This window comes from Orcinus orca, chromosome 21, assembly GCF_937001465.1.
Source record: "Orcinus orca chromosome 21, mOrcOrc1.1, whole genome shotgun sequence".
In the NCBI taxonomy this organism is placed as follows: Eukaryota; Metazoa; Chordata; class Mammalia; order Artiodactyla; family Delphinidae; genus Orcinus; species Orcinus orca.
The window spans coordinates 3,037,191-3,063,067 of record NC_064579.1 but is presented as its reverse complement, the minus strand read 5'-3'; the positions used below and the strand labels follow the sequence as shown (position 1 = coordinate 3,063,067).

At 50.7% G+C, this 25,877-nt stretch overlaps 1 protein-coding gene across 4 annotated transcripts in view; it reads left to right on the top strand.

Moving 5' to 3' along the window:
- GPAT4 (glycerol-3-phosphate acyltransferase 4) overlaps window positions 1-24,501 on the top strand; it is a 31,409-nt gene extending 6,908 nt beyond the window's left edge. For 2 of the 4 annotated variants that reach the window (XM_004285058.4, XM_049704200.1), the window contains exons 2-12: window positions 5,186-6,168; window positions 13,659-13,728; window positions 13,883-14,183; window positions 14,937-15,011; window positions 15,797-15,886; window positions 16,063-16,156; window positions 16,665-16,780; window positions 17,668-17,723; window positions 18,244-18,329; window positions 21,240-21,448; window positions 23,731-24,501. In XM_004285058.4, coding sequence (XP_004285106.1) covers window positions 6,004-6,168; window positions 13,659-13,728; window positions 13,883-14,183; window positions 14,937-15,011; window positions 15,797-15,886; window positions 16,063-16,156; window positions 16,665-16,780; window positions 17,668-17,723; window positions 18,244-18,329; window positions 21,240-21,448; window positions 23,731-23,839 — 1,371 coding nt within the window. In that variant the 5' untranslated portion in view covers window positions 5,186-6,003 and the 3' untranslated portion in view covers window positions 23,840-24,501. Of the gene's footprint in view, window positions 1-2,265; window positions 2,291-5,185; window positions 6,169-13,658; window positions 13,729-13,882; window positions 14,184-14,936; window positions 15,012-15,796; window positions 15,887-16,062; window positions 16,157-16,664; window positions 16,781-17,667; window positions 17,724-18,243; window positions 18,330-21,239; window positions 21,449-23,730 lie in introns of those variants that run through there. The other 2 variants (XM_033415440.2, XM_033415441.2) reach the window with 2 other exon arrangements.
- The last annotated feature ends 1,376 nt before the right edge of the window (window positions 24,502-25,877 follow it).

The window sequence follows — 25,877 nt, the reverse complement described above, 5'->3', positions numbered from 1 at the left end:
GCTCTGGGTGTCTTCTGATCATAATGAAGTGACAATATGTACCATTTATTGAGATCTAATATGTATAACAGACATTGTGCTTAGTGTGCTTTAAAAATGCATTCTCCCGGTGTAGCCTAAGCACTTATTTTTAATGAAATGGCATATCTTCTCCTTTTTGAGTTCGTATGTGGCATGTCTCTGGACATATTCTGGTAGTAGGTATGGTCTCCTGAAGTGTAGGATGTGTCACAGAGTCATGGAGAGCTAGCAGAAAAGAAGTTTCTATAGCTGCAAATCGTAATAGTCTCTGCCTTGTGATCGAGTCAGAACTGGTTTAGAAGCCCTGATTTCCCTCCTTTATTTTCTCTTCCAGGACTCATATTTTTTTTTTTAGTTGAGGTGTAGTTGATGTACAATATTATGTAAGTTACAGGTGTACAAAATAGTGATTCACAATTTTTAAAGGTTATACTCTATTTATAGTTATTGTAGAATATTGACTGTATCCTCAGTGTTGTACCGTATACCCTTGTAGCTTATTTTATATCTAATAGTTTGTACCTCTTAGTTCCCCACCCCTATATTACCCCTTCGCCCTCCTCACCGATAACCACTAGTTTGCCCTCTATATCTGTGAGTCTGCTTCTTTTTTGTTACATTCACTAGTTTGTTGTATTTTTCAGATTCCACATGTAAGCAATAGCCATACAGCATTTGGCTTTCTCTGTCTGACTTATGTCACTTAGCATAATGCCCTCCAAGTTCATCCATGTTGCTGCCAATGGCAAAATTTCATTCTTTTTTATGGCTGAATAGTATTCCATTGTATATATGTACCACATCTTCTTTGTCCATTTATCTCTTGATGGACCCTTAGGTTGCTTCTGTATCTTAGCTATTGTAAATAATACTTCAGTGAACATTGGGGTGCATGGCTCTTTTCGAATTAATGTTTCTGTTTTCTTTGGATAAATGCCCAGGAGTGGGATTGCTGGATCATATGGTAGCTCTGTTTTTAGTTTTCTGAGAAACCTCCATACTGTTTTCTATCGTGGCTGCACCAGTTTACACTCCCACCAACAGTGCAGGAGGGTTCCTCTTTCTCCACCTAGGACTCTCTTCTTGTTGGCAGTCATCGAAGTGGGCAGTGATGACTGTGTATGTGCCTGTTTGCTGAATACTTGTCTCTAGGCACTGAGTGCCTAATGCCTAACATGGTGTGTGGCACGTAGTTTGTGCCCTGACGTCGTCACCCTGAGAACTGAGAGGCCCTGGAAAGTGGGCCATTTGAGGGCCCAGATTTGCCATTCAGTGGGTTGAAGAGTTTCATTAGCTTGGTGGTGGACTGCCACATTCCTAGGATGAGGCCATCTTCCCTCCTAAAAGGCTCAGAACTGGTTGGGTCTTCTCTTTTTCTCTGGACCATGTGGACTGTTGGGGGAACATTGGTCCAAGCGACTCTCAGTGGATTTGGCTGAAAGGTGTGGAATGGAAGAGAAGGGGTAACTAGTCCTTTGAGCTGATAGCTTCCCCTGCCTCCTGCCAAGGAGTCGTGGTTATATTTACTTGAGGCAAAGTGATAGCCTCTCTTACAAGAGCATTTATCTAGAAATTGTGTTGTGATGGAGTTCTCATGTGAGCAGTTTCCCGATATTTCCAGAGACCAAAGTCTGTGTTAAGGGGCCTTAAGACGCCAGCACCTCTGGCTGTGATGGCTGGTCCGCTAGTCCGCCAAGACGTTTGGAGGCCTGTTTGATAACCACAGTGTGCTGGCCTCATCTTTGCCTCTAAGAATTCACGAGAGGATTGTTTAATGTTGGCCACAGAACTCATTTGGCTAGTTGCTGTTGCGAGTCCTGGAGTCTCTGGGGGTGCGGGGAGTGGAGGGCAACGAGGGGGAGGTCACTGCCTTGGAGGGGAGGAAAGAGCAGCCGGGACAGAGGTCTGCACACTGTTACTCTAAAGGGTCAGATAGTAAGTAGTTGAGGTTTTGCTGGCCGTGGTCTCTGTCACATGTTATTCTTTTTTTTTTTTTTTTTACAACTCTTTAAAGATGTAAACACCGTTCCTAGGACACGAGCCTTGTAAAAACTGGCCCAGGTTTGTCCTGTGGGCCTGGTGTGTCCACCTCTGAACTAGGTGACGAAATTATTGCTAAATGTGTTTACTTTGATGTTTTGGGGACACGAACCCAGAATAACCTTGGAAATTCTCAGTTGATTGTGATCCAGAGGAATGTGATCTAAGCTCTGGCTTGGGACGTCAAAGTGACCCCGGTGTTGGTCACCTTTGGTTCATGGAACTCAAGGTAACCTTGGCTAATGTGACAGCAGCTGTGCAGTGGGGCAGGGATGGGAGAGTGGGACAGAGGTGTGGCCCTGGAATTAGGCTGGAATTGGACAGGTTTAAGGAATACAGTGACTCAGCGAATTGACTTAAGTCTCAGAAATACCTCTAATTTCCTGAACGTCCGTTGGGATGTCATTAGAAATCTGGCATGTACTGTCAGCTTGGCCAGTTTTTAAAAATGAACGAGCAGGTTTGTACCTTGGATTCTGAGAACACCAAATTCCGATGCGCGAATCCAGATTTGTCTTGTGGTTTTCCTCTGATGGCAGGAAGTTCTATCGAGCAGGCCTGGCGTGAAGGAAGTGTTAATGTAGCTCAAGGTGGTTTGACAGCTAGGAGGGCCTGGTGGCTAAAGAGCGGGGCTGTGAGACAGGCGCACTTGTCCAGATTCCTCCTGTGCCATTTATAGCTGTGTGGCTCCGGGTGACTTTGTCCTCTAAGCTCCGCTCCCTCACCTCTCATAGCCGTGATGGTAACTCCCCTGTGGGGTTGTTGTGAGCATTCAGTGAGGACGGCGTGTGCACAGTGCTTGTTGTATTAGCTCAGTGTCCGTGCTGTGAGCAGTCAGTAAACGTTAGCAATGATTATGGTCACGTGAACGTGGAAGAAGTGGAGGATCCCTGCCACTGAAACGTTGTCTTTTAATTTCATTGCTAGGTGTGTGGGATGTAATGGGAGCAGTTAGGAGTCAGAGAACGGGATCCGTGTCTCCCTCGCTTAGTTTCCTAACTGGTAAAACGGAAAGAATACATACTGACAGGTTGTGAGATAACATGAGAAAGGGCTTTGAATCCTAAACAGCACTGGACAGAACTCAAGGTGAAGTCAGTCACCTGTTCATTTGTTCCATTTCTTGAACTTCTAAAAGTATTGGAACTGAGCCAGAAGGTGATTGGCGTGAGGCCAAAATGTTTGCCAGAGAGACATGATAGGATGTTCCCAAGTTCAGAACTTGGAGTGGTAACTTGTGGTTAAGAGTGAGTAATATAAAATTGAAATAGTGAAATTTAAAAAAATAAGTGGCTGTATTAAGTAAAAGAAGCCAAGAAGGCTGCATACTCTGTGATTCCAACCATATGACATTCTGGGAAAAGCCAAACTATGGAGACAGTGAAAAGACCAGTGATTGCCAGGGGTTAGGGTAGGTAGGGATGAATAGTCTGAGCACAGAGGATTGTTAGAGGAGTGAGAATACTCTGTGTGGTGCCTTAGTGGTGGACACATGTCATTATACATTTGTTGAAACCCATAGAATGTACAACACCAAGCGTGATCCCCAGTGTAAATAGTCTTAAAGAACAAAAAAAAGAGTGGCCAGAAAGGCTGCAGGAGTTAATCTATGTAGAAAACGTGACAATATCTTGTAATACTAAAACTGTATTTCCTAAGTCAGAAGCGAAAGACAAATACTGTGTATTCTTACATAAATGTGGAATTCAGAAAATATGAACTTGTAGAAACAGAGAAAAGAATGGTGGTTACCCAGGATCAAGGGGTAGGAGAAGTTGGGAAATGTTGGGCAAAGGGTAGAAACTTCCAGTTATAAAATGAAGTTCTGGGGGTCTAATGTACAGTGTGGTGATTATAGTTAACAACACTCTATTAGATACTTGAAAGTTGCTGAGAGGGTAGATCTTAAATGTTCCCACCACACACACACAAAAGGTAAATATTTGGCTAATACTCTGTGGGTGTCACGTTGCGATATGCAGGTGTGCAATATGTAGGTGTATCAATCATGCTTTGTACTCTGCAGACTTGCTCAGTGTTACCTGTCAGTTAAATGTCAGTAAATCTGGGGGGAAATAAATAAAAACAAGAGTTATTATTTTTTTAAAACCTAGATTTCCTTTTCCCCTGCAATTCCATTTCTAGGAATTGATCCTGCAAATATGTTTGCATGTGCATTTTGTATGCTAAATCGTGTAGGCACATTCATTACATTATTTATAACAAAAAAAGGGTAGAAACATTGGTGTCCAACCTCAGGAAAGCAGTTAACCAAATCAGGGAACGTTCTTAACAGTTGAGAACCATGCACCTTCAGAGAGTAAGGGAGCTCCGTGTGCACTGCGGGAACACTCTCCCAAGACACGTTAAGCTACAAAACAAAACAAAAAGCAGTGTTTGTGGTGTGCCGTCATTACTGTTGCCTGGGCGCGAGGTGGGCCAGAGTCATTTCCTCGTGTGTGCGTAGAACGTCTCAGGAAGAATACGAAGCTGGTGATGCGGTTGCATCTGTGGACAAGAACTCTGGGCAGTGGGGGGACAGGTAGGAGGCACGTGTACTCCGCCTAGTACACCCTCCTTGTCTTTTGAGATGCGTCTTATGTCCGTGTATTTTCTTTTTCTTCTGTTTGAAGTCTACGGTATTGATTTTTTTTTTAATTGAAGTATAGTTGATGTACAATGTTGGGTTAGTTTCTGCTGTGCAGCCGAGTGACTCAGTTATACATACACATTCTTTTTCATATTCTTTTCCACTATGGTTTATCCCAGGACATTGAATATGGTTCCCTGTGCTCTACAGCAGGACCTTGTAGTCCGTCCAGTCTATATGTAATAGTTTGCCTCTACTAACCCCAAATATGCATACATTTTCTATTAGAAAAGTTTGAGCGGCCACAGGTCGTCGTTTCACCGGGGTTGAGAACTATGAAACATCTGTGGTTCTCCTCCACACGCGCGTCTGCCACCTGTTGCTCTGCACAGTCCCTTTGACCTTGATGTTGTGAGAACGGCACAGGCTCTAGGCTGACCCTAAAACGCGCCGGGCCCAACCCCAGAGCATCGTGATGTGTCTCCCCTTGGTTTGTGTTTGTGTGACGGATGGTGTTTCTGTCTCCACCTCCAGCTTCGGCAGCATGTGAGCAACTTCTTGCCAAGGACCCGGGTCACCGCTGAGAAGGGCGCCTTAGGGAGAAAAGTATCCAGAGGAAACCAGCGCCAGACGCGTCTGGAATTCCACGCACCGCAGGCAGCATGAGGCGTGCCGTGCCAGCACCTGCGGCCTCCTGGCACAGCCTCTAGCTCTCCAGAGAGGAGGGTCCTGGGAGCAGTGCGCCTGGAGCCTCTCCAGGGGAAGCACGGGGCCAGGTGTGAACCCTCTATGATGGACGCAATTTCAGCTTATGAAGGAGTTTTAAGGAGAACAGTTATTTAACTTCCACATATTCATGTTCGCTAGCCTTCTGTGGGAAGCGCCAGCAGTCGCCCTCCTCTGCTGGAGTTATCAGGATTTTTCTGGCACCGAGTTGAACTCTTCTTGGTACTTCTGGCAATGACACATCCTCAGGAGAGATTTATCTGCTAAATGCTCTTGGACAGGAGAAAAAGTAAAACTCCTGGAAGCAGCGTGAGAGTAGCAGAGCCCAGATCGCGCCCTCGCCGCTCACTCGCCCAGACACTCTGTCTGGCCTCGGATGCTGGCACTGAAGACTGACCCTGCCCCGTCCACCCCTGCAGCCCATCTCTTCTGGGGGGGGCTGGCCGCCTCGGGGGCCCCCTTTTGCTCTCATCCTACTCCCAGGCTCTCTGTTCCGGCCGTCGAGTGAGGTGAACTTGGGAATGGAGTTGGTGCCCCTCCCCAGGCCGGTGCTGTCGGAGAGGACCATCTGAGGCCGAGCTTTGTTCGTGGGGAGGAGGGCGCTGGCCTGGCCTGCATCCTCCACCATGTTCCTGTTGCTGCCTTTTGACAGCCTGATTGTCAGCCTCCTGGGCATCTCCCTGACCGTCCTCTTCACCCTCCTCCTGGTTTTCATCATAGCCCCCGCCATTTTCGGAGTCTCCTTTGGTATCCGAAAGCTCTACATGAAAACTTTGTTAAAGATCTTTGCGGTGAGTGTGCTGTTTACAAATGGTTGCTTCACGGAGGAGGGAAGAAGTACCATTAGCAAAAAGAGCTGTTCTTGTCTGGTTGATTGTGAACTCGCTGCTGGATGTGGGGAGAGTTGGGAGAATGGGAAGGAAGTGGCATTTTGAGTAGAAAGAATAACTAAACGTGAGCTTGTGAAAGCCTTCAGCAGTCTTTCTTTTGAGCTAAGGGACTTGTGTGTTTGGTCTGTCTGAGCAAAGGCACCTATTCCATGACCCCACACCTTGCCTGTTTATTTCAAACGGAGGGCCTTAAGAATGAAAGAAAAAGTCACTGCCGGGCAGTGATGTAACAGATACTGCAACTCAAAGCTGCTGCTGGCATATTCCCTGACTGATAAGTATGGGAGAGTCTTTTCTCTCTTTCAGATGTTTATCTTAATACGTTCTTGCACTTCAGACAAAAAGAAGTAACAGAAAAGGGCATTTGATGAATTTTTCTATTTTCTGAAAGAGGAGGAGAAGAGTATATTTCTTAACATATGTCAGAACTTAAGTCGTTATACCAGTGAACGGAACTGGTCACAGTGGGAAGGAAATGAGTGAGAAGTGATATTTCCTGGAAGTTGATCTCTGCCACAAGCCTCTTAACTGTCTCTTCAGAGATGTGGTGGTTTATTAGCAGGATCTGTTTTCAGTAGTCACCAGATCTTCAGGTTCATCTTTTCCATGGCTGAGACCATAATAGGAAACACAGCACAGTTATATTTGTTCAGATAGTATCTTACGGTTCAGAATAGTCTCAGTCGTTTTCCTTTGGTTCCCTGTATGTAATTCTGCAGTGGCCCAGGGTATCTATCAGTGATAGACTTAACCAGTGAAGAAATAGTGACTCTGGAAGATGAAGTGAGCTGTATGAAATGCTACATTACAGCAGGAAATATTTTTAGGTATATTACTGAATCTTGAGTTTTGGTATTTTATATAAGAATATGACTTTTTTTCACATTAAAAAAATGGAGGTGAAGTTGACAGAACCTAAAGGTAACCATTTAAAGGGAACGGTTCGCCGGCATTTGCGGTAGTTGCAGCGTTGCCGGGCCACCACCTCTGTGTGGCTCCACAGCACTCTCAGCTCTCTGGAAGGAGGCCCCACACTCATTAAGCACTTGCCCTCCTTCTTCCCCTCCCCTGGCTCTGACAGCCGTGAACCTGGGCTCTGTCTCTGGCTTGACCTATTCTGGATCTTTCATTTTCATGGAATTACATAAAGTGTGCTCTTTTGTGACTGGCTCCTGTCATGTAGCATAACTTTGTAACATGTTTCAGTACTTCGGTTTTTATGGCCGAGTAGTATTCCACTGTGTGTCTGTACCATAATCCGCTTACCCATTCATCTGTTGACGGGCCGTTTTCACCTTCCGGCTGCTGTCCGTAATGCTGCTGTGGTGCGCTTGTACTTACTTAAGTACTTACATTCAACAGTAAGATTTCTGAGCCCTACCTATGGTCTCTGGGGTTGTCTTGCTACTCAGAGAGTGCTCTGAGACCAGCAGCTGAGTGTCACCCAAGACTGGTTAGAAATGCAGGTCACAGGCCCCCTCCAGACCCACTGAATTAGGATCAGCATTCCAGCGAGCCCCAGGTGCACAGTAAAGTTTGAGAAGTAGTAATCTTGTCAGTCTTTAGTGTTTGTTTTAATTAATCAGGAAATGTAATTTTCTTAAACTTCAGTCCCTGAAAATCTTCAGTAGAACCCAGGGTTCCTGTGAACCACGTAACTACCCATGCCCGTTTGCCACTGAAAAACGTAAATCAGTATAGAGTGAGTAGAACAGCTGATAAACTTCTAGGAGACAACAGTGAGTGATGTCTAGCTTTTATTCAAGTTTATAAGCAACTGATTAATTCATAGACCTATGGAAGTACTTATTCTTAAAACATAAAAATAGGAGTAATCAGACCAGAGTTCTTTGGTAGTAGCTAAATTTTTTTTTTTTTTTTTTTTTTTTTTTTTAGTAGCTAAATTTTTAAAATTTGGATCACTTTGGGTGGAACAAAAGACCTAGAATCCATGTACCTTCCCTATTCCATTTTGAAAATGTCCCCTCAAATTAGTATTTTAAAGTTCATAGCCAAGTAAGTCCTTATTACTATTGACTGTGTTTTTCAGATGTACGTTCTTGTGACTTTTAATGTCGATTATAATCATATATTTTTGGGCCAATCCATGGGACAGGTAATCTTTTTTTTTTTCCTTTTTTAATTAATTAATTAATTTATTTTTGGCTGCGTTCGTTGCTGTGCGTGGGCTCCCTCCAGCTGCGGTAAGCGGGAGCTACTCTTTGCTGCAGTGCACGGCTTCCCATTGCAGTGGCCTCCCCCGTGGTGGAGCATGGGCTGTAGGCGTGTGGGCCTCAGCAGTTGTGGCTTGCGGGCTCCAGAGCGCAGGCTCAGCAGTCGTGGCACGTGGGCTCAGCCTCTTGGCAGCATGTGGGATCTTCCTGGACCAGGGCTCAAACCCGTGTCCCCTGCATTGGCAGGCGGATTCTTAACCACTGCGCCACCAGGGAAGCCCTTAGTTGCCGCAGAGCAACTAAGCCCGTGCGCCACAACTACTGAGCCTGTGCTCTAGAGCCCACGAGCCACAACTGCTGAGCCCATGTGCCACAACTACTGAAGCCCGCACACCTAGAGCTCCACAACAAGAGAAGCCACTGCAATGAGAAGCCCACGCACCGCAACAAAGAGTAGCCCCTGGTCGCCACAACCAGAGAAAAGCCTGCGCGCAGCGACAAAGACCCAACACGGCCAAAAATAAAAAAGAAATAAATAAAATAAAATAAAATACACCTAAACTTGTGGGTGCTTTTTAATAAAGACGAGACCTTTATTTTGCCTTTTTTTATCTTCTTCATCCCTTCCTAAACTGGGGTGCTATATGTAATTTTGCAGTTGGAAGGAAGCTCAGAGATCATCTTAATTCCATGGGTCTCTTCCTAACTATGCAGCTGAATCACCTGGGGAGTGTTTAAAAAATACTTGTTTGGGAGCACTAGAATCTCCCCAGAAATTCTGATTTAATTGGTTTGGGTGGGCATTTTTAAAAAGCTCCCCGAGTGATTCTAGCATCTGCCATCAAAAGGTGGAGTCTGATTGCCCTCCTCTTGAGTTGGGGACCTGCCTTGGGGACTCGTTTCTAACATATAGAATGTGGTGGCCGTGACGCTGTGTGACGTGTGAGGTTAGGTTAGAAGTGGCAGTATTAACTTCTGTCTGCCTCTGGATACTTGCCCCTGGAGCCCGGCTGCCACATTGTGAGGAAGCCTAGGCCCCGTATATGTGTTCCATATTCCAGTCCCAGGGGAGCTGTGACAACCAGCATCAGCTGACACCCAGCCGATGCCGGACCCTGTGCAGTTTGCAGATTCATGAGCAGAATAGATGGTGGTGGTATTTTAAGCCAGTGTTATGGGGTGGTTTGTTACACAGCAGTAGATGACCAGACAAATAATAGTAAAGAATTTTAAACATTCATTCATGTCTCACAGCTGACAACACCTTAAAAATTTTTTTGTTACCTTTCAGTCTTGGCAGTATTTTATGGCTGTGTTCATGGCATGTACGTTTAATTTTATGTCTGCATTTTCTTCTGGGATCTTATAAGCCAGTTTTACAGTTTAGTAGGTAATCTTCATAAAGATGATCCAAGCTGGATGTCTGGTAGTCCGTGCAGTACACATACCTGTGCTTTTGGGGGACCTAGGTCGGCGCAGCTTGACAAATGGTTTCCCACGATCAAGCTCATCTCCCCATATAAAGGAACCTTGGGGTACCTGCCAAGGGGGGATGTGTGCGTGGGCGGGTCCTCCAGGTCTTTCCTCCTGGAAGACAGCTCAGTGCAGGTCCTTTTAATGCTGAGTTACGGGAGATGGTTGTGTGCGGAGGGCAGCGTGTTACTTAAAGTACCTTAGTTGTCCTAATGTTTGTGCTTCACATTTACCCTCAGTACAGTGATGATGGGCCAGCTGTAATGAGTGGCGTCGAGCTCCACAGCGGAATGGGTCGGAAACCAGTGATGGCTGTGAGGGGGGTGAAGAGACTGAACAGGTCGCGGGGTCCGGGTGGGATAGGCGTGACTTTTTGGAGGGTTTTTTACCAGCTCTGGAACTTGACCGAAGTCCTCAGACCCTGCAATCTACGTCCTCCTCTGGGGAGTGGGAGCAGTAAGGCCTCCTTCACATGGGTCCGTGCCCCCACCCCCCGTCCCAGCATCACCGGGGGTAGCTTAAAGGCCGAACTGAAGGAGATGAGAGTGGGATTATGGTGCTAGGGAGTGGTTTTAGGTTCAGGGCTGTCTTTCATACGGAGACCTTGATGAAGAGAAATACTGGGAGCTGGTAAATTAAATGCAGCCCTTACTGACTGCCTGCGAAGTGCAGGGCGCTTGGTCAGATTCTGCTGGGTTCTGCCTCCCGCCCCTCGAGGCAGTTATAGTTTAGTAGGAAAGACAGATGTCTGCATACAGAACTAATTCAGAATGTGACGCCAGTTAAAATACACAGGCGGAGACGAACTGTGACTGCAGGAATTGGTTAGGTAGCATTTCATGTAAGATTTGGCCTTTGAACTGGATCTTAAAAGAGAGAAAGCATTCTAGAAGTGCAGTGGGTAGAGGCGAGAAAGTGCGGTCTGGTTTAGAGGCAGTACCTAGTTCAGGAGAGAAGAGCCTTTGGGGGCCTGGAGGGGATGTTGCATGGTGAGACGGGAGTGCGCGTCCACACGGCCTGGAGGGGGGAAGGTGGGGGAGAGAGCTGTAGGTGGGAGAAGCCGCGGGTGGATGAAGGGGGTGGCCTGACACTGGCAGCCAGGGAGGACCCTTCTCAGGCGGGGAAGCTTGGGGACCATGGAAGGAGGGCCGGGCGGAGGGGAGCACATTGGGGTCAGGTGTGTGAGGCTGCCTCTCGCTCTCAGGCGGGGTGTGAGGATGGGGGGACTTGCACACGGTCATGCCCAGCAGGTGATTGGAAACGTGAGGCTGACGCTGCTGTGCAGTCAGGATTGTTGATTTGACAGTAGCTACTGAGAGATTCCCGCGGAGCAGGGAGAGGGGATGTCGTCGCTGGCTGGGCGGTGGCCGGTGACGGGTGCTGGGGTCTGGTTCTTTGGGTGTCTCTAGTGCGGTCGTGCGAAGTGCGGTGGAGGCTGGCTGAGAAGAGGGGCGGGTCTCCGCTGAGATTAGTGCTGCAGAGACTGTCAGGCCTTCCGGTGCACTCAGTTCCTAACCCGCAGTGCTCAACAGCGTGCAGTAAAGGCCCACACCTCTCGGGCCGGGCCTGCGTTCACCTGCGAGGGCTGTGTTGGGTTTACTGTTAGCTCGAGTGCAGCATTGTCCTTGCCCCTAACAGTCTCTGTCTGGGAGGTGCTGAAAAGGGAATAATTAAGTAATCTGGTCCTGAACATCCCGGATCAAGGGAACGGAGGGGGTTGTGGGGAAATGACCTCTGAACCCGGAGCTCTCGCTTTTATTCTGGGCGTCTGGACGCAGTGCTTCTTGAAGTGAAGCTGGAGAAGTGTAGCTCTCCATCGCCCTCCCGGGAGTCACCGCAGCAAGGCGAAGGAGCCCGTCGCGAGCGCTGGCCCCTGGCGGCCCCGCCCGGCGCTCTTCCCCTGCTCTGCTGACCTTGGACGGTTCTCTCCTCAGCGCAGAGACATTTTGAGGTGTGCCTGAAGTTCGGAAAAGTAAAGCTCGAGTACAAAGCGGGAGGGCAGGAGGATATTTGTGACAGAGCTAGGGGACTAGACTCTCATGCAACCAGCACCTTTCCAGTTAAAACAGAAGCCACAGCCTTCCCGCACATTCCGTCGTGAGGCGTCCTCACAGACGTTGAGTCCTAGTGATCCAGCGGCCTGAAGGCAGGTGCTACCTGCCGCTTAGAAGCAGATCCAAGTATCAGAACTGTCAGTGCAGAACCAAGCTTCTCTGGCTCTGTGCTTTGCAGCTCCAGTGCAGAGTCCTGGCCAGAATGGACAACCCTCAGCTCTGGTGTGCCGGGCTTGTTGTACGCTCTCTCGCCCCTTAGCCACCTCTTCCCTCGATGACATTCCCAGATGGAATTCATCTTCCTCCGTTGTAGGAGCTAGGTTTACATTTTCTTCTAGAAGGAAATCACCTGTGCCAGAAGCCATCAAGGGTTAACTGCCTGAAGTGGGCTGTGTGAGTTTTCCTGCCCTAGACTCTAACTGGGTGACTCTGTAAACTCTGTTTTCTCTAGACAGTGGTGTTTGAAGAAACTTCCAGATGAGGTCAGACGGCTGATTAAGCTCGTGTCCTGCTCCTGGCTCTGATGCCTTGCTAACACTTCAGGCTCTGCCAGCAGAGTCTCACCAGAGGCTTTGTGCCGTGTGGATTCTGCTGCGTCATGGAATGATGGGGTTCTTTTCTACCTTGCAGAACTGTGGAAACAGAAGTGTGAAAACACACCTTTTAAAATGTCCGTCTGTTTCCTTGACTCACTGCGGTCATAACTTTCTGTTCTGCGGTACCACGTTGCGGGAGGGTGGACAGGAGCCCGTGTGTCTGCCTCTCAGCATTTGAGAGCAGGAGGGACCCAGCCTCTGGCTCTCTTCAGACAGCTAAAAGGATTTAATGAAGGAAGGGAGGATCTAGGAAGAGCCTCACTTTCCTGGAGCCCATATTATTTCAGTGATACTGAGGACAATTCGGGGGGTTTGCCGTTTCCCGAGTTCTGTCACATATGGTCTCATTGGATCCTCGTGAAGTAGGAGGTTGAAGGACCATCATCCTGTTCTGTGGATAGAAAAGACTAGCACCCAGAGTGTTGGAATGAGTTGCTTAAGGGACACAGCATAACTGTCAAACTTGGGATTTGAGCCTAGTTTTGTTTTTGTTTTTTTATCTCCAAATAGTGTTTTTTAATACCTTTTTTTTCTTTTAAATTTTATTTTATTTTAAACACTAAGCTATTCTCAGGCTTTCTGTGTCAAGTTTGTGGGGTCTCCTGTTAAAGGTTACCCAGAGGGTGAATGGGCAGTCCAGACATATATATTATTTAAATCCTTTATCGACTCGAAAACTAAAATTGTTGCTTTCTTGGAATAATTTGGAAGGCAGGCAGCACCGGGTGGCGGGCAGTAGCTTAAAGGGTGCTTGGTTTTGCTGTTGGTGAAGCGCTGCTGTGTGGCAGAAACGAAGGAACCCATGAGGTCCGTGGACTGTCGGACCCGGGAGGCCGTGAGAATCGAGGCCCGAGCAGCTCACCCCAGCTGCTAGTTCCCTGCTCGTGACCGCCGGGGACGTGGCTTTCGGTCCAGGTTATCTGGGACGGGTATCCTCTAGGAGGAGAGGGCTCCAAGTTTCCTTCCAGAGCCAGTGCTCTCTCGGCCACAGTCTGCTCTCGGGGCACCGGGCTGGAGTCTGTCACGGAACGGAAGTGGAGGTGCCCCCGAGCGAGGAAGGGGCTCATCGCGGTGTGTGGCTGTTCCCTCCGCAGTGGGCGACCTTGAGGATGGAGCGAGGCGCCAAGGAGAAGAACCACCAGCTCTACAAGCCCTACACCAACGGTAAGACGGGGTGTCCGTCCCCCTGCGCAGCGGCCCCCTGGAGCTGCGTTCCCGCGCGCTTTCGCCCCGCTCCCACTCGTCACTGGTGAGCACCCTGAGCGTTCCCAGCGTGCTTTCTCCCAGCGGGCCGCTTGACCGGGCTGTTCTCTTGCAGGAATCATTGCAAAAGATCCCACGTCACTAGAAGAAGAGATCAAAGAAATTCGCCGGAGTGGTAGCAGTAAGGCTCTGGACAACACTCACGAGTTTGAGCTCTCTGACATTTTCTACTTCTGCCGGAAAGGGATGGAGACTATCATGGACGACGAGGTGACAAAGAGGTTCTCGGCAGAGGAGTTGGAGTCCTGGAACTTGCTGAGCAGGACCAATTATAACTTCCAGTACATCAGCCTTCGGCTCACCGTGCTCTGGGGCTTAGGAGTGCTGATTCGGTACTGCTTCCTCCTGCCCCTCAGGTGAGGCAGGGCCTAGCCCGATGCCTGATCTGCCTGCCCGTGCCCCCGGCCCCTCCGCTTTGCTCTCCCACTTTAGAGAGGAGGACAGTACCGTTCTCTCACCGGCCAGGCCATCTGGCTCTCGGAAGGCTGCACCGGGGCTTGTCCTTTAAGGGCCCTCGGATTGTCTGCGTATCAGACGTAGCTGGGTTTCTCAAAGACAAATTGCTTGTCTGGACTGACTAAACACAGGGACGGGGAACACGATGTTCTTCCTGGCCGCCCCTCCCCTGGCCTGGCTGATTCTGTTCCTGCAGCTTCCTCTCCAGGACAGAGGCAGTACTGATCTCCCAGTGTTTCTGTACCACATGCTATTCTGAGTATGTCTTGTCGGCTGCTGGTACCTTCGGGCCCTATTTCCTATTGCTTCACAGCGAAGCTGGGCCAAAGGGAAGGGTAAGACCACAGGGCAGCAGGTGTGTGAGGGCGGCGCAGCCATCAGTAGGCCGTCCCGTCGTTCTGGCTGCTGCCAGTGCCTGCGGAGAGGGTGTCGGCTGAACGCCAAACCCGTGGTGTCCTGCCACCCTGGAAGCGGAACGCCCTCTGCTTCTGATAGGCCTGCCCGCATTTCTAGGGACCCGGACTCCTGTCGGGGTCCAGGTGATCAGATCTTGCGGGGGGGTTTCGTGACGCCCAGTTCCATTTTCACACGTCCAGTTCTGTACTCGGGGCACAGATTTGTCTGCTGTGTTGTAACTTGTCTTCTCGTTACAGGATAGCTCTTGCTTTCACGGGGATTAGCCTCCTGGTGGTGGGCACAACGGTGGTGGGATACCTGCCAAACGGGAGGTGAGCAGAGCGCGGGCATCCGAGTCTACAGGTACTGGGGGACGGCTCCCATCTTGAAGGCCAGGCCACTTCTTTGGGCGTAGCCCAAACCACAGACTCTTAGAGGGAGAAAGTAACCCAACGACAGCAATGACATAGGCAGGAAAGTTTTCTTCCAGCTGATCTTGATCTGTGACTGTTCTCTTTGCCCTCCAGCCCTCACACTCTTCCCATTTTAAAGACAAAAGGGAGAAACCACAAGCCCGTAGTGTCCAGGACTAGCAGGTTTTATAGCATGTTGTTGAGTTTTGAGCATTCTGCTGTGTTGATGAATTGGTAAGAGGATAAGACGTGTAGGTAGGGCCTTTTTGTTTGTTTGCTTTTTTTTTTTTTAAATAAGAGAAATGGGCTCATTCTGGGAAGTTATGGGGCTGGCAAACCTCTCTTTTCCCCGGGCTGGTGGGGAGGTTTGACTCTCTGGCCTTTGCCCTGCCTCTGGGTGTTGACCAGCAAGAAGGAAAGGAATCTAGGAGACTCAGGTGAGCTGGAAATTTTAGGGCTGTGAATTCTAAGCCCATTACCTTGTGTGAATTTGAGTAGCCCTCATCATTTCTTTCTTTCTTTCTTTACCTGTAGACAGAAATATGCTAATACAGAGTTTTACCATAGACACTAATATTTGTAAAAATACTCCTCAGTCATAAAGGCCATAGGCAGTGATGGTTAGATGGTTGGACTCAGCACCTTTTCCTGTCTTCCTATATGTATGAAAAATAAAAACAGAAATCTCTGTCCTGTTGTCGCAGGTTTAAGGAGTTCCTGAGTAAGCACGTTCACCTAATGTGCTATCGCATCTGCGTACGAGCCCTGACGGCCATCATTACCTACCACGACAGGTGAGGGGGCTCGGGGTGGGACAGAGGGGTGCGCTGGCGTAACACGGGGGGCTGGCAGCCGGCCCGTGGGCCCTCAGAGCGTCGTTAGAGCCGAGGAAGCTGCTGAGGCCAGGCGTGAGTTCCAGATGAATTGTTTCACACTGATTTTTGTTGCTTTGCCTACAATTTAAACGCAGGAAGAACCGGCCTAGAAACGGCGGCATCTGCGTGGCCAATCATACGTCTCCCATTGACGTCATCATTTTGGCCAGTGATGGCTATTACGCCATGGTAAGGCCTCTCTCTGTTGCTCCTTTAGGCTGGTCGGGGCTGGGAGCTCTTTCTTAAGGGTGTGAACAGGTAAGCACGTTTTTATACACGGGCCTGACCTAGGTTGTTGCCTTTGTTTCTGTGGCCTTGGGGACTCCTTGGGACCTGGATGTTGTGAGCAGAGTGAGCACCGTGGGGAGGGGTGAAGGTGGGGAGGGAGGATTTGAAGGCACTGGGCTCAGGGGCTTTGGATAATCCGCCCAGGGAGGGCGTTGGACACAGGTGTGCTCTGCTTCACGGTTCGTTTTAGGGTTTTCAGCTGTGTTTTTATCAATAGTTACACATCTCTGGTATCACTGATTAGAAGGAGAATTTAAATTCGGAGAGTCTAATGGTGGTTTCTGAACAGTGAGAGCCTGTGGTTACTGATAAAGTGTTACGGGGTGAGAGGTTGGGGTCTGTGTCTCAGGGGACCTGGGGGCTTGCGTGAGGACGGCTTCGCTGCCCTTGCTCCTTTGTCTGAGAGCAGGTGGGGCAGGTGCACGGCGGCCTCATGGGCGTCATCCAGAGAGCCATGGTGAAGGCCTGCCCCCACGTCTGGTTCGAGCGCTCGGAAGTGAAGGATCGCCACCTGGTGGCTAAAAGGTAAACAAGTGACACACAGTCTGTGCTTAGGGGAAGCTGTGCGTCTACAGCCTTCTCCACTGAGCCCCAGCCGCTTTCATAGTAGTGTTTTTCTGAAACAGGGAGTATAAAAAGTATCAAAACCCTAGTGTTATTACTAACCCAAGGTAGTAATGTTTGTAACCTTTTTTATTCCTTGTACCCATTGTAATGAACACTGTATGAACTTTTAATGTGATTTGATTTTTTTTTAAATATTTATTTGGTTGTGCTGGGTCTTAGTTGAGGCTTGCCGGCTCCTTAGTTGCAGCACGAGGGCTCCTTCGTTGCGGCAGACGGGCTCCTTAGTTGCGGCTTGCCAGCTCCTTAGTTGAGGCATGCAAACTCTTAGTTGCGGCATGCATGTGGGATCTAGGGAAATCTCAAAATGAATTCATTGTCACAAATGAAGAGACACTGAAGGCAACAGAACAGAGTGCAGCTCTGTTTTCAAGGTAAAAAAAAAAAAGTAAACATGGTGCAAGTGATGGCGAGAGCTTTGCCGTAAATTGAGAGGAAGCAAGCATGGCTGTAGGAAGTCGGGGGTGCGCGTTTCTCGAGGCTGCTCTTTGCCGGACTCTGTGGAGGGTGAGCCCTTTAGACAGTCCTAGGTCTGAGCCATGGTCCCTGTGCACAGACTCACGTACTTCATTGAACAGCTGTGCACATTAAGTAGTAATCATCCGGTGTTCCCTGTCCTTGGGAGTTTTGTCTGTTAGCCCATGGGTTTATAAAAGAGAGGGTCGTGTTTGTTAACCTGCTTTTATACCACGTCCAGCGTCACGTCTAGGCAGGGTATCGATAGACGCCTTTGGGTGATGATGGACGTGAGGCTGTCTGACCCTTCGCTTTATTTTCCTCTTGTAAAGGCTGACCGAGCACGTGCAGGATAAAAGCAAGCTGCCCATCCTCATCTTCCCGGAGGGTAAGCTTCTGTGTGGGGAGGCCGTGCAGGAGGGTGAGTCCAGCGTTGTGTTGGAGCCCGGGCCCTCACCCTTGTTGGGGGGACCTGTCTTCACTGAGCAACGTGGGGGCCCTTTAGATTGGTCGTGGGACTGAAAACTCAGGGGATTCAGAATATGGACTGAGAGTGCCGCCGTGTGGCGTTCCCCGTCGCGGGAGCCCCTTCTCTAGTGTTGCTGACAGGCTCCTTGAGCTTCCTGCAGGGTCCTCCCTGGACCCTCCTGAGTCGGCCAGGGCCTCTGGCCTCTCATCTGGGCTGCCGTGGGAACCAGGGAAGACGGTCCTATAAGAAGAGAAGAGGAAGCAGCGCAGTAGTCTGTTCATCTGTTTTCAGTGTGCGTTCAGGAGCTGGGGAGATGACAGGTTTATCCTCATTGAAGAGCCATTAGAATGATTTTTATTATTATATTTAATCGTTAAACTCCTAATCTCTGGGGTAAAGGACGGAAGGAAATAGCATTTTACTCTCTCCTGCGTTTTAGGAACCTGCATCAACAATACATCTGTGATGATGTTCAAAAAGGGAAGTTTCGAAATTGGAGCCACAGTTTACCCCGTTGCGATCAAGGTACGAGCCCTCTGAGGCCAGGTGATCACCGCCGCCGCTGTGACGCACAGCGGGGAGCTGGGCCCCCTCTGCATGGAGCAGCCCACACTGCGGAGCCCTGAGCTTGGCGCATCTCCCCCACTGGTTCCTCTTTCCTCCTAAGCCCCGCCGGTGTGGAAGGCAGTCCACCTGAGGGGCTTCCTGCGGGCATGGGGCTGCCCAGCTGGGTCTGTGCCTTTGGTCAGTTAGAGGTAAGGGTGGGTAGATGCAGATGTGTCCTTGCTGCTGGAGGAAGAGACAGCCCTGCTGCTGTGGCTCCCGTGGTTCGCGTGGCATATGACAGACCGAAGGCCTCTCGTGAAAGTAAAAGGGCCTTAAACGAACCTGTTAGTCTGCCCCACCTTTTAGGAACTTGAACCTCTGAGAGTCCAAACTTGCTTAGGAAGATGGGACGCACTCAGCCAGTTTCCCCTTTTCCTCCTCCTCTCTCTCCCCCCTCGTATCCATCTGATTTTATAAATAGATACACATAATTATTTCTAAAAGAATGCTGTTACACTACTTCCTCAAAAAAAACACAGCCTTTGTCACTATGTTTAGAGTATTTAGGTTGACGTCTCAGATCGGGGTAAGAGTGAGTCAGAGTTGCTGTTAGAATTTAGTCTCCATACTTTTGCGAGCGTCTTTTGTCTGCAAAGGCTTCTGAAGAAATATTCCTCATTGTCACCTGGCAGCACAACTGGGGCATTTGGGGGAGGAGGTGTTCTTCTTGGTTAAGCGAACACTTTCCAGCCACGCTGCTTTCCCAGGTAGGCCGAGCACCAGGGCAGGGATGGTGAATGAAGGGTGGCTGCACAGTTACAGGTCCCTGGACCAGGGCTGCCCACGGGATTCGTTGAGGGTGCTGGGTCTGGAGCAGCAGAAAACGTTCTGTTCGTATTGTGTGCCGTGGGTGTGGGAACGGGGAGAGATGTTTGCATTGCGTGCGTGCGTCCCACAGTTTAATGTCCTGGGAGCCCAGTGCCTCACCCCACGTGTTTATTAAAAACCGGTTGCTGCACAGAAGCCCTTCCTGCTCACTCCAGAGCATCGGTTCTGTGCAGCTGCGTCAGCATCACCTGGGGGGGCTGTGAAAAGGCAGATCGTTGGGCCCCACGCCTGGAGTTTCTGAACTGGCGTTTCTGACCCGTCCCTGGGCGCTGCTGACACTGCTGGTCGGGGACCACACTGAGAGCCTGCTTGCTCTTCGCCACTTTTGGAACATGGACCCTTGGACAGTCGTGCCAGCTCCAGAACACGGCGTATAAATTTTCCTTCCACCCACAGGTTTATTAAAGCTCACATGTGATTAAGAACTTCTGCCTCCCAGATACTTTTCTAGTTTTTGTGAAGACGTCATTGGTAACCAAACTTGCATGACCTTAGCGGTTTTAAAGCTCTTGTTACATTTCCACCAAAATTAAGCTATTGTCTGACTTTGAGGAATGTATTGCTGTTTTGAACTTTTGCCTTGTTTTTCTCTCTACGGTGTCTGCCCAGCATGGAATAGAGAATCAGCCCTCAGCTAAGGTTTCTCTCCAGTCATGCCGTGTAAACTGTAACAGCACCTTCTTCCAGTCACGCACACTAGCTCCTGTTTAAGACTCGTTCTTCTCCCACGTTTCCTCGTGGTGTTATAACATGAACCCTTCAAGCCTTCTGTAGTTACATCCGGATTTTTTAGTTTCTATGATTAAGTCTAAATGTCTTCATTTCTGTAGTCAGGTGTGCAATTAGGCAAAATGCTCTAATTTTTATTCTGAGAATCATAAAATTTCGGCTTGAAAGGCCTGAAAAAAAATCATATAGTTGTAACCCAGCCCCCTCGCCCCCAAGTGTGAGGACCTGCCCTCGGCATCTTGGCCGGTGTCCCTTCCCAGGGTCTCCGGGGAGGGGCGTCCTCCACGCGGGTGGCAGCCGGGTCCTGTGGGGCCGCTCGTGGGACTGCATCCCCTTTGGTTTTTTCACTCGGGTCCTGGGTCTTTGCTTCACAGTCACACACTCCATGTGACGGCTTGTCTCTGAGAGCCCTTCAGACGTGCAGTGGCAGTTCAGCCCTAACCCTTTTCAGGCTTTCTCCTCAGGAACCGGTTCCTCTCGCTGCCTCTTGTGTAACTTCCTGCGGCAGCTCTCCCTCCCGACTGGCCTGCACTGGCTCTTCTCTTTGGGGAGAATGAGGGTCGCAGCTGCGGCCACATGGCTCACAAAATACCCCTGAGGCACAGCCCTCGCCTCCCTCGGAGCGGCTGGCAGGTGGCAGTATCTGATGCCCGCCCGCCCGCTGTGGCCGCTGCGACTTCCTCGGGGCAGCGTGGCCTCCTCACAGACAGGCAGCTCCGTTAGAAGCGCTGTGACACAAGCAGAGCTTTCTAGTTGTTTTCTCCTTGGTCTGGGCACCAGAAGCGATCTTTGAAAGCTGGCGGTTGTGTAAGAAAGTCTCTCTCTGTGGAGGTACGTGTCGGTCTTTGTGAGTGTGTGACGTGACAGGAGGGGTTGATGGAGCCGGTGGGGCGAAACGTTGGGGGTTGTCGACTCAGGGCGTGGATCCCTGGAGGATGTGCTCCTCTTCTGTGTGCGGATGCGCCTGAGGACTTGAGGAATAGATAGTAGACACCTGTGAGTGAGACAGGCCCCCTGGATCAAAGAGGGAGGACCTTGGAGGAAGGCTGCTGGTCCCCCTGAGTGATCTGCGCTCGGGGGTGGATGTGCTAGGTGTCACACCTGCGCAGGTGTGGGGCTCCTGCGGAAGCGTCCACGTAGGGGGCTGGGAGCAGCGTCCTAGTACCGGTCCTGCCCCGGGCATGGCAGGGAGTGTTCAGCAGAGCTGCCGTTGACGCTCACACAGGTTGGAACTCCTGACTTCTCACTGTCCGGCATTCCCTTGTCTTGCAGTACGACCCCCAGTTCGGTGATGCTTTCTGGAACAGCAGCAAGTACGGGATGGTGACGTACCTGCTGAGGATGATGACCAGCTGGGCCATCGTCTGCAGCGTGTGGTACCTGCCTCCCATGACGAGAGAGGCCGAGGAAGATGCCGTCCAGTTCGCAAACAGGGTGAAGTCCGCCATTGCCAGGCAGGGAGGCCTTGTGGACCTGCTGTGGTGAGTCAGAGCCGGATCTTAGCAGCCGAGTCCAGGAGGATGGGAATTTCTGAAGCAGGTGCTGGGTGGTTGACTCCATTTACGAAGGATCCTCCTCTCCCTGGTGTGAAGAACAAGCCCACCAGTCCTGGAGAGTCAGCAGTTTGACTCACTCTCAGAAGCCCGGGATGTTTGGACGCAGCGGTGCGTTTGGCGCCCCTTCCTGGGGACACAGTCCACCTGAGCACCGGGACAGCCCTGTCTCTGCGGGCAGGGACTCCGTGCCAACCTGGAAACCTCAGAGGAGCATTGGGCTCTCTCATCTCGTGTATTTGGCAAATTGCACCATCCTTAGAAAGGCCAGTTTTGTTTTTTTGTAGCTTGTTACCTACTAGAGCCGGAGTTAGCAAACTTTTTCTGAAAAGAGTCAGTACGTATTTTAGACTCTGGGTCACATGGTCTCTGGTGCAACTGCCTGACTGCCATTGTAGCAGGAAAGCAGCCAGAGACAGTCCAGGAGCGGGTCCGTGTGCCAGTGAAACTCCACTTACAGACGTAGGCGTTGGGTGGATTCAGCCCGTGGGCCATGGCTTGCAGACCCTTACGCTAGGGTATGAGGTAGTTATACTCCAGCTAACAGGAGGTTGATGTGGTTGAACACTGGGTCAGGGGGACTGATCCCCGCTCCTGGGACCCTTAGGTTTAAGTGCAGGGGTCAGCTCTGGAGTGCATTTGACTGACTGGGCGTTTAAACTGACCTGTAACCTTTTTTTATAAAATTAATTTTGTTATTGCAGTATAGTAGATTTACACTTGTGTTAGTTTCTGCTGTACAGCGAAGTGAATCAGCCATACGTATGCGTATAGCCACTCCCACATAGGTCACCACAGAGCACAGAATAGAGTTCCCTGTGCTATACGGTGGGTTCTTCATAGTACTTATCTTTTATATATCATAGTGTGTATGTGTTAATCCCAATCTCCCAGTTTATTCCTCCCCTCCCCTTTCCCCCTTGGTAACTGTTAAGTTTTCTACATCCGTGACTCAATTTCTGTGTAAATACGTTCATTTGTATCATTTTGTTTAGATTTCACATATAAGCGATACCGCGATTTTGTCTTTCTCTCTCTGACTAATTCACTCAGTATGGCAGCCTCTAGGTCTGCTTGGCCCTTTTTAAAAATGCTGACGTTTATTGGGCACCTGCTGTGCGCCAGACACAGTGCTGCTGCCGCTGGTCTGATCATCTCACCTCACCCTCAGTAACTCCATGAGTAGGAAAATCATTACTGCCATTTTTCAGATGAGAAACTGAAACTCGGAGAGGTTAAGTAACCGTCTTTCAAAGCTACAGAATAAGCCCTGGAGTCGCATGTTGAGCTCAGGTCTGGCCGGCTTGAATGTTTAGCACTGCCCCACGTTCCCTGTCGCTGAAGCCCAACGAAGACAAGGGTAGCCGCTTTCCAAAGGAGGCCTTTGCTGGGGATTTTAAAGGATGTGGCAGGTGTCAGGGCTCCCAGGGTAAGGCAGGTCCGGTGGTGAGGGCTTCACCAGAGACTTTTCCTACCAGCCCGCCTCCACACTCAAAGTGTGAGAGAAAGACTGCGGTGGGCTTGGGTTTGCATCAGTCACTGAAGATGATGATGATTCTAGGGTGCAGGCAAGGCGTTGGGGTGTCTGTCAGGTGGGGGGAGACTTTGAAGAAGCGAATCCACGTTTAGAGGATTTCTTTGGGGCTATTGGAGGAGGTGGGTGGTTAGCCCCAAACTCTGCGTTACTTCCATTCCCTTACGGGACCATCCCTTGAGCGCGAAGAAGTAAGAACTTGTGTTTTCCGTTGTGTTCATTTGCGTGAATTTGGAGAATCCCGGCGTCTGAATTGTACAGATTTTATTTTACAGATCAGTTTTACAGATTCATTATAAGTCCTAGTATTTCTTAAAGCTTGGCTCACCTTCCATAAAGCCAGGGCCTCCTTTGCTTTCTGTAAGGTGAGGATGAATGTTTGAGCAGAAAGAACTTTTAACTCCTTGGCAGGTGTGAGCAATTAGAAAGTACCCTGGATAAGAGGAGTGAGCTCTGACCCCAGGGCAGGGGTGAGAGTTGTAAGGCGGAGAGGGTGGGTCCCACAGGCCCAGGGCCGGTTTCCGAGGCCACTGTGACGAGGGAGCCGCTGCGACTCTGGCGGGCTTCTCCGGGCGGGAGCGGCACGGGCGGCCGGTGGGAGCGCACCTGGCCGGGGCGCAGGGCAGCCGCGAGGCTTCTCTGCTCTTGCATCCAGCCCTCCTCTTTCTCTCGTCAGGGACGGTGGTCTGAAGCGGGAGAAGGTGAAGGACACGTTCAAGGAGGAACAGCAGAAGCTGTACAGCAAGATGATCGCTGGCAACCACGAGGACCGGAGCCGGTCCTGAGCCCGCGCTGCCGCCCGGCCACCTCCGCCCGGGACGCAGGCGCCATGGGCCGCTGTGCGCACAGGACTCTTCGGGCTTCTTCGAGCCGCCCGGGCCGCTCCCAGGATGAGCTGCCTTCTTGTTCCTTCTCCGCCGAGTCGGCGGGAGGAGTGCCATTAAAGTCCCTTCCCCACCGTGCCCGTGTGGCCTGAATGCTGGGCGAGAGCCTGCCATCCCCACTCGGGACCCGGGGTGCGGTCTGTCCCCAAGACCCGCCTGTGGGCGGGGACCTCACCAGGCCAGGCCCGCCCCGAGGAAGGCGCAGCCTCGGGGCCCCGCAGACTCGAGAAGAGAACATGTGGTCTGCAGGGGCCCTCGGCAGACTGACGGTCCCCGGCCTGGGCCGCTGGCCACGGGGCCGGGTGGGCATGGGGACCGGTCCTCCCACTCCGGCCGCACTCTGCCAGCTCGGCCTCAGCTGCCCCGCTGTCCCCTGGGCTGGGGGTGTGGCGACACCTACCTCACCGGGTTGCTGTGGCAGCTCACGCGCTACCACGAGGGGAGGCCGGTCAGCTCAGCGTTGCGGCTCCAGGGCCGGGGTGGGGCGGGACGAGGGGAGCTGGAGCTGCCCACGGGGCTCCGGGTTTGTTTCTGTGAGTAAATAAAATTGTCTTCGATGGTGACTGAATTGCGGGGTCTCTTCCTTCACGCGCACGCCCCTGGCTGTGGGCCCGAGCAGCATGCTTCCCAGCAGCAGGCTGGTTCTCTGACTTGAGCCGTCGCGGAGACTTGGCTTCTGGAACAGGGACTAACGCAGGTGGGAAGAAGGTAAAGCCCTCGTGTTAGGTGTTTGCGTAGCTCTGGGTGATTTGGGATTCCCCACATACGGGTGCCGTGGGATTGGAGGTGTGTGACGGCGGGTGGAGGGCGTGCAAGGCGGTCTGGAGGTGAGGGCGGGGGAAGCGACGAGAAAATCCCCGGACAGGGCAGCAGCGGGGGCTCTGGGGGTTGGGTGCCCTGTGGGCTTCACGCAGCAGAGGGAAGCCGCTGGCCGCCTGCGCCAGCCTGTGGTCACCTGGAGGCAGGTCCGAAGCCAGGCCCCTTCCCCCTTATGGCTTCAAGGCTCGCCTGAGTTCACATCCCTCAGGGGAGAGCTGCCTCTCCCCCAACTTCTCTGTCTGTCCGTCCGTCCCTCCCTGCTCCCTGCTCTGGCAGAGCAGCCACCACACCCTTCAGGGTTTTGCCGCGGCCGCGGGGAGGGTCAGCTGTCCGAGCTGCCCTCCAGCCTCGACGTGGGGAGGTGGTGGCAGTGAGCCTGGCTCCAGGGGCTTCTGACCTCAGTCTGAGTCTCCACCCAGCTGCCGGCTGCTCCTGTCCCCTGGATAGCCTCTCATTTCCTCCTACCCGCCCCTGCCAACGGGCAGGAAACTCTGTTTCTCTTTCTATTCCATTTCTCTCAAACTAAAACACTGTTAGGACAGTAAGAACAGCCTCTTATGAACTGTTTTACAAAATGTGCAAGAATAAACAGTGATTTTTAGTCTTTTATAGGCAGTACTGTTCAGTGTTTAAAAGCTGTCTGGGGACTTCCCTGGTGACACGGTGATTAAGAATCCGCCTGCCAGTGCAGGGGACACGGGTTCGAGCCCTGGTCCAGGAAGATCCCACATGCCACGGAGCAACTAAGCCCGTGCGCCACAACTACTGAGCCTGTGCTCTAGAGCCCGTGAGCCACAACTACTGAGCCCATGCACCACAACTACTGAAGCCCATGTGCCTAGAGCCTGTGCTCCGCAACAAGAGGAGCCACCGCAATGAGAAGCCCGCGCACTGCAACGAAGACCCAACGCAGCCAAAAATAAATAAAATTTTAAAAAGCAACAAAAACACCATTAAAAAAAAAAAGCTATCTGGAATGATCTTTACAAACTGGTCTTAAAGATCAAGTTCCATTTTTAAAAGTTCCCTTTTCTTTCTGCCATTTAGTACGTTTATTTCATAATTTTCATAGGTACTTTTAAACATTTTGCTTTTAGTTTTTTCACATTCTTTTCAGCAC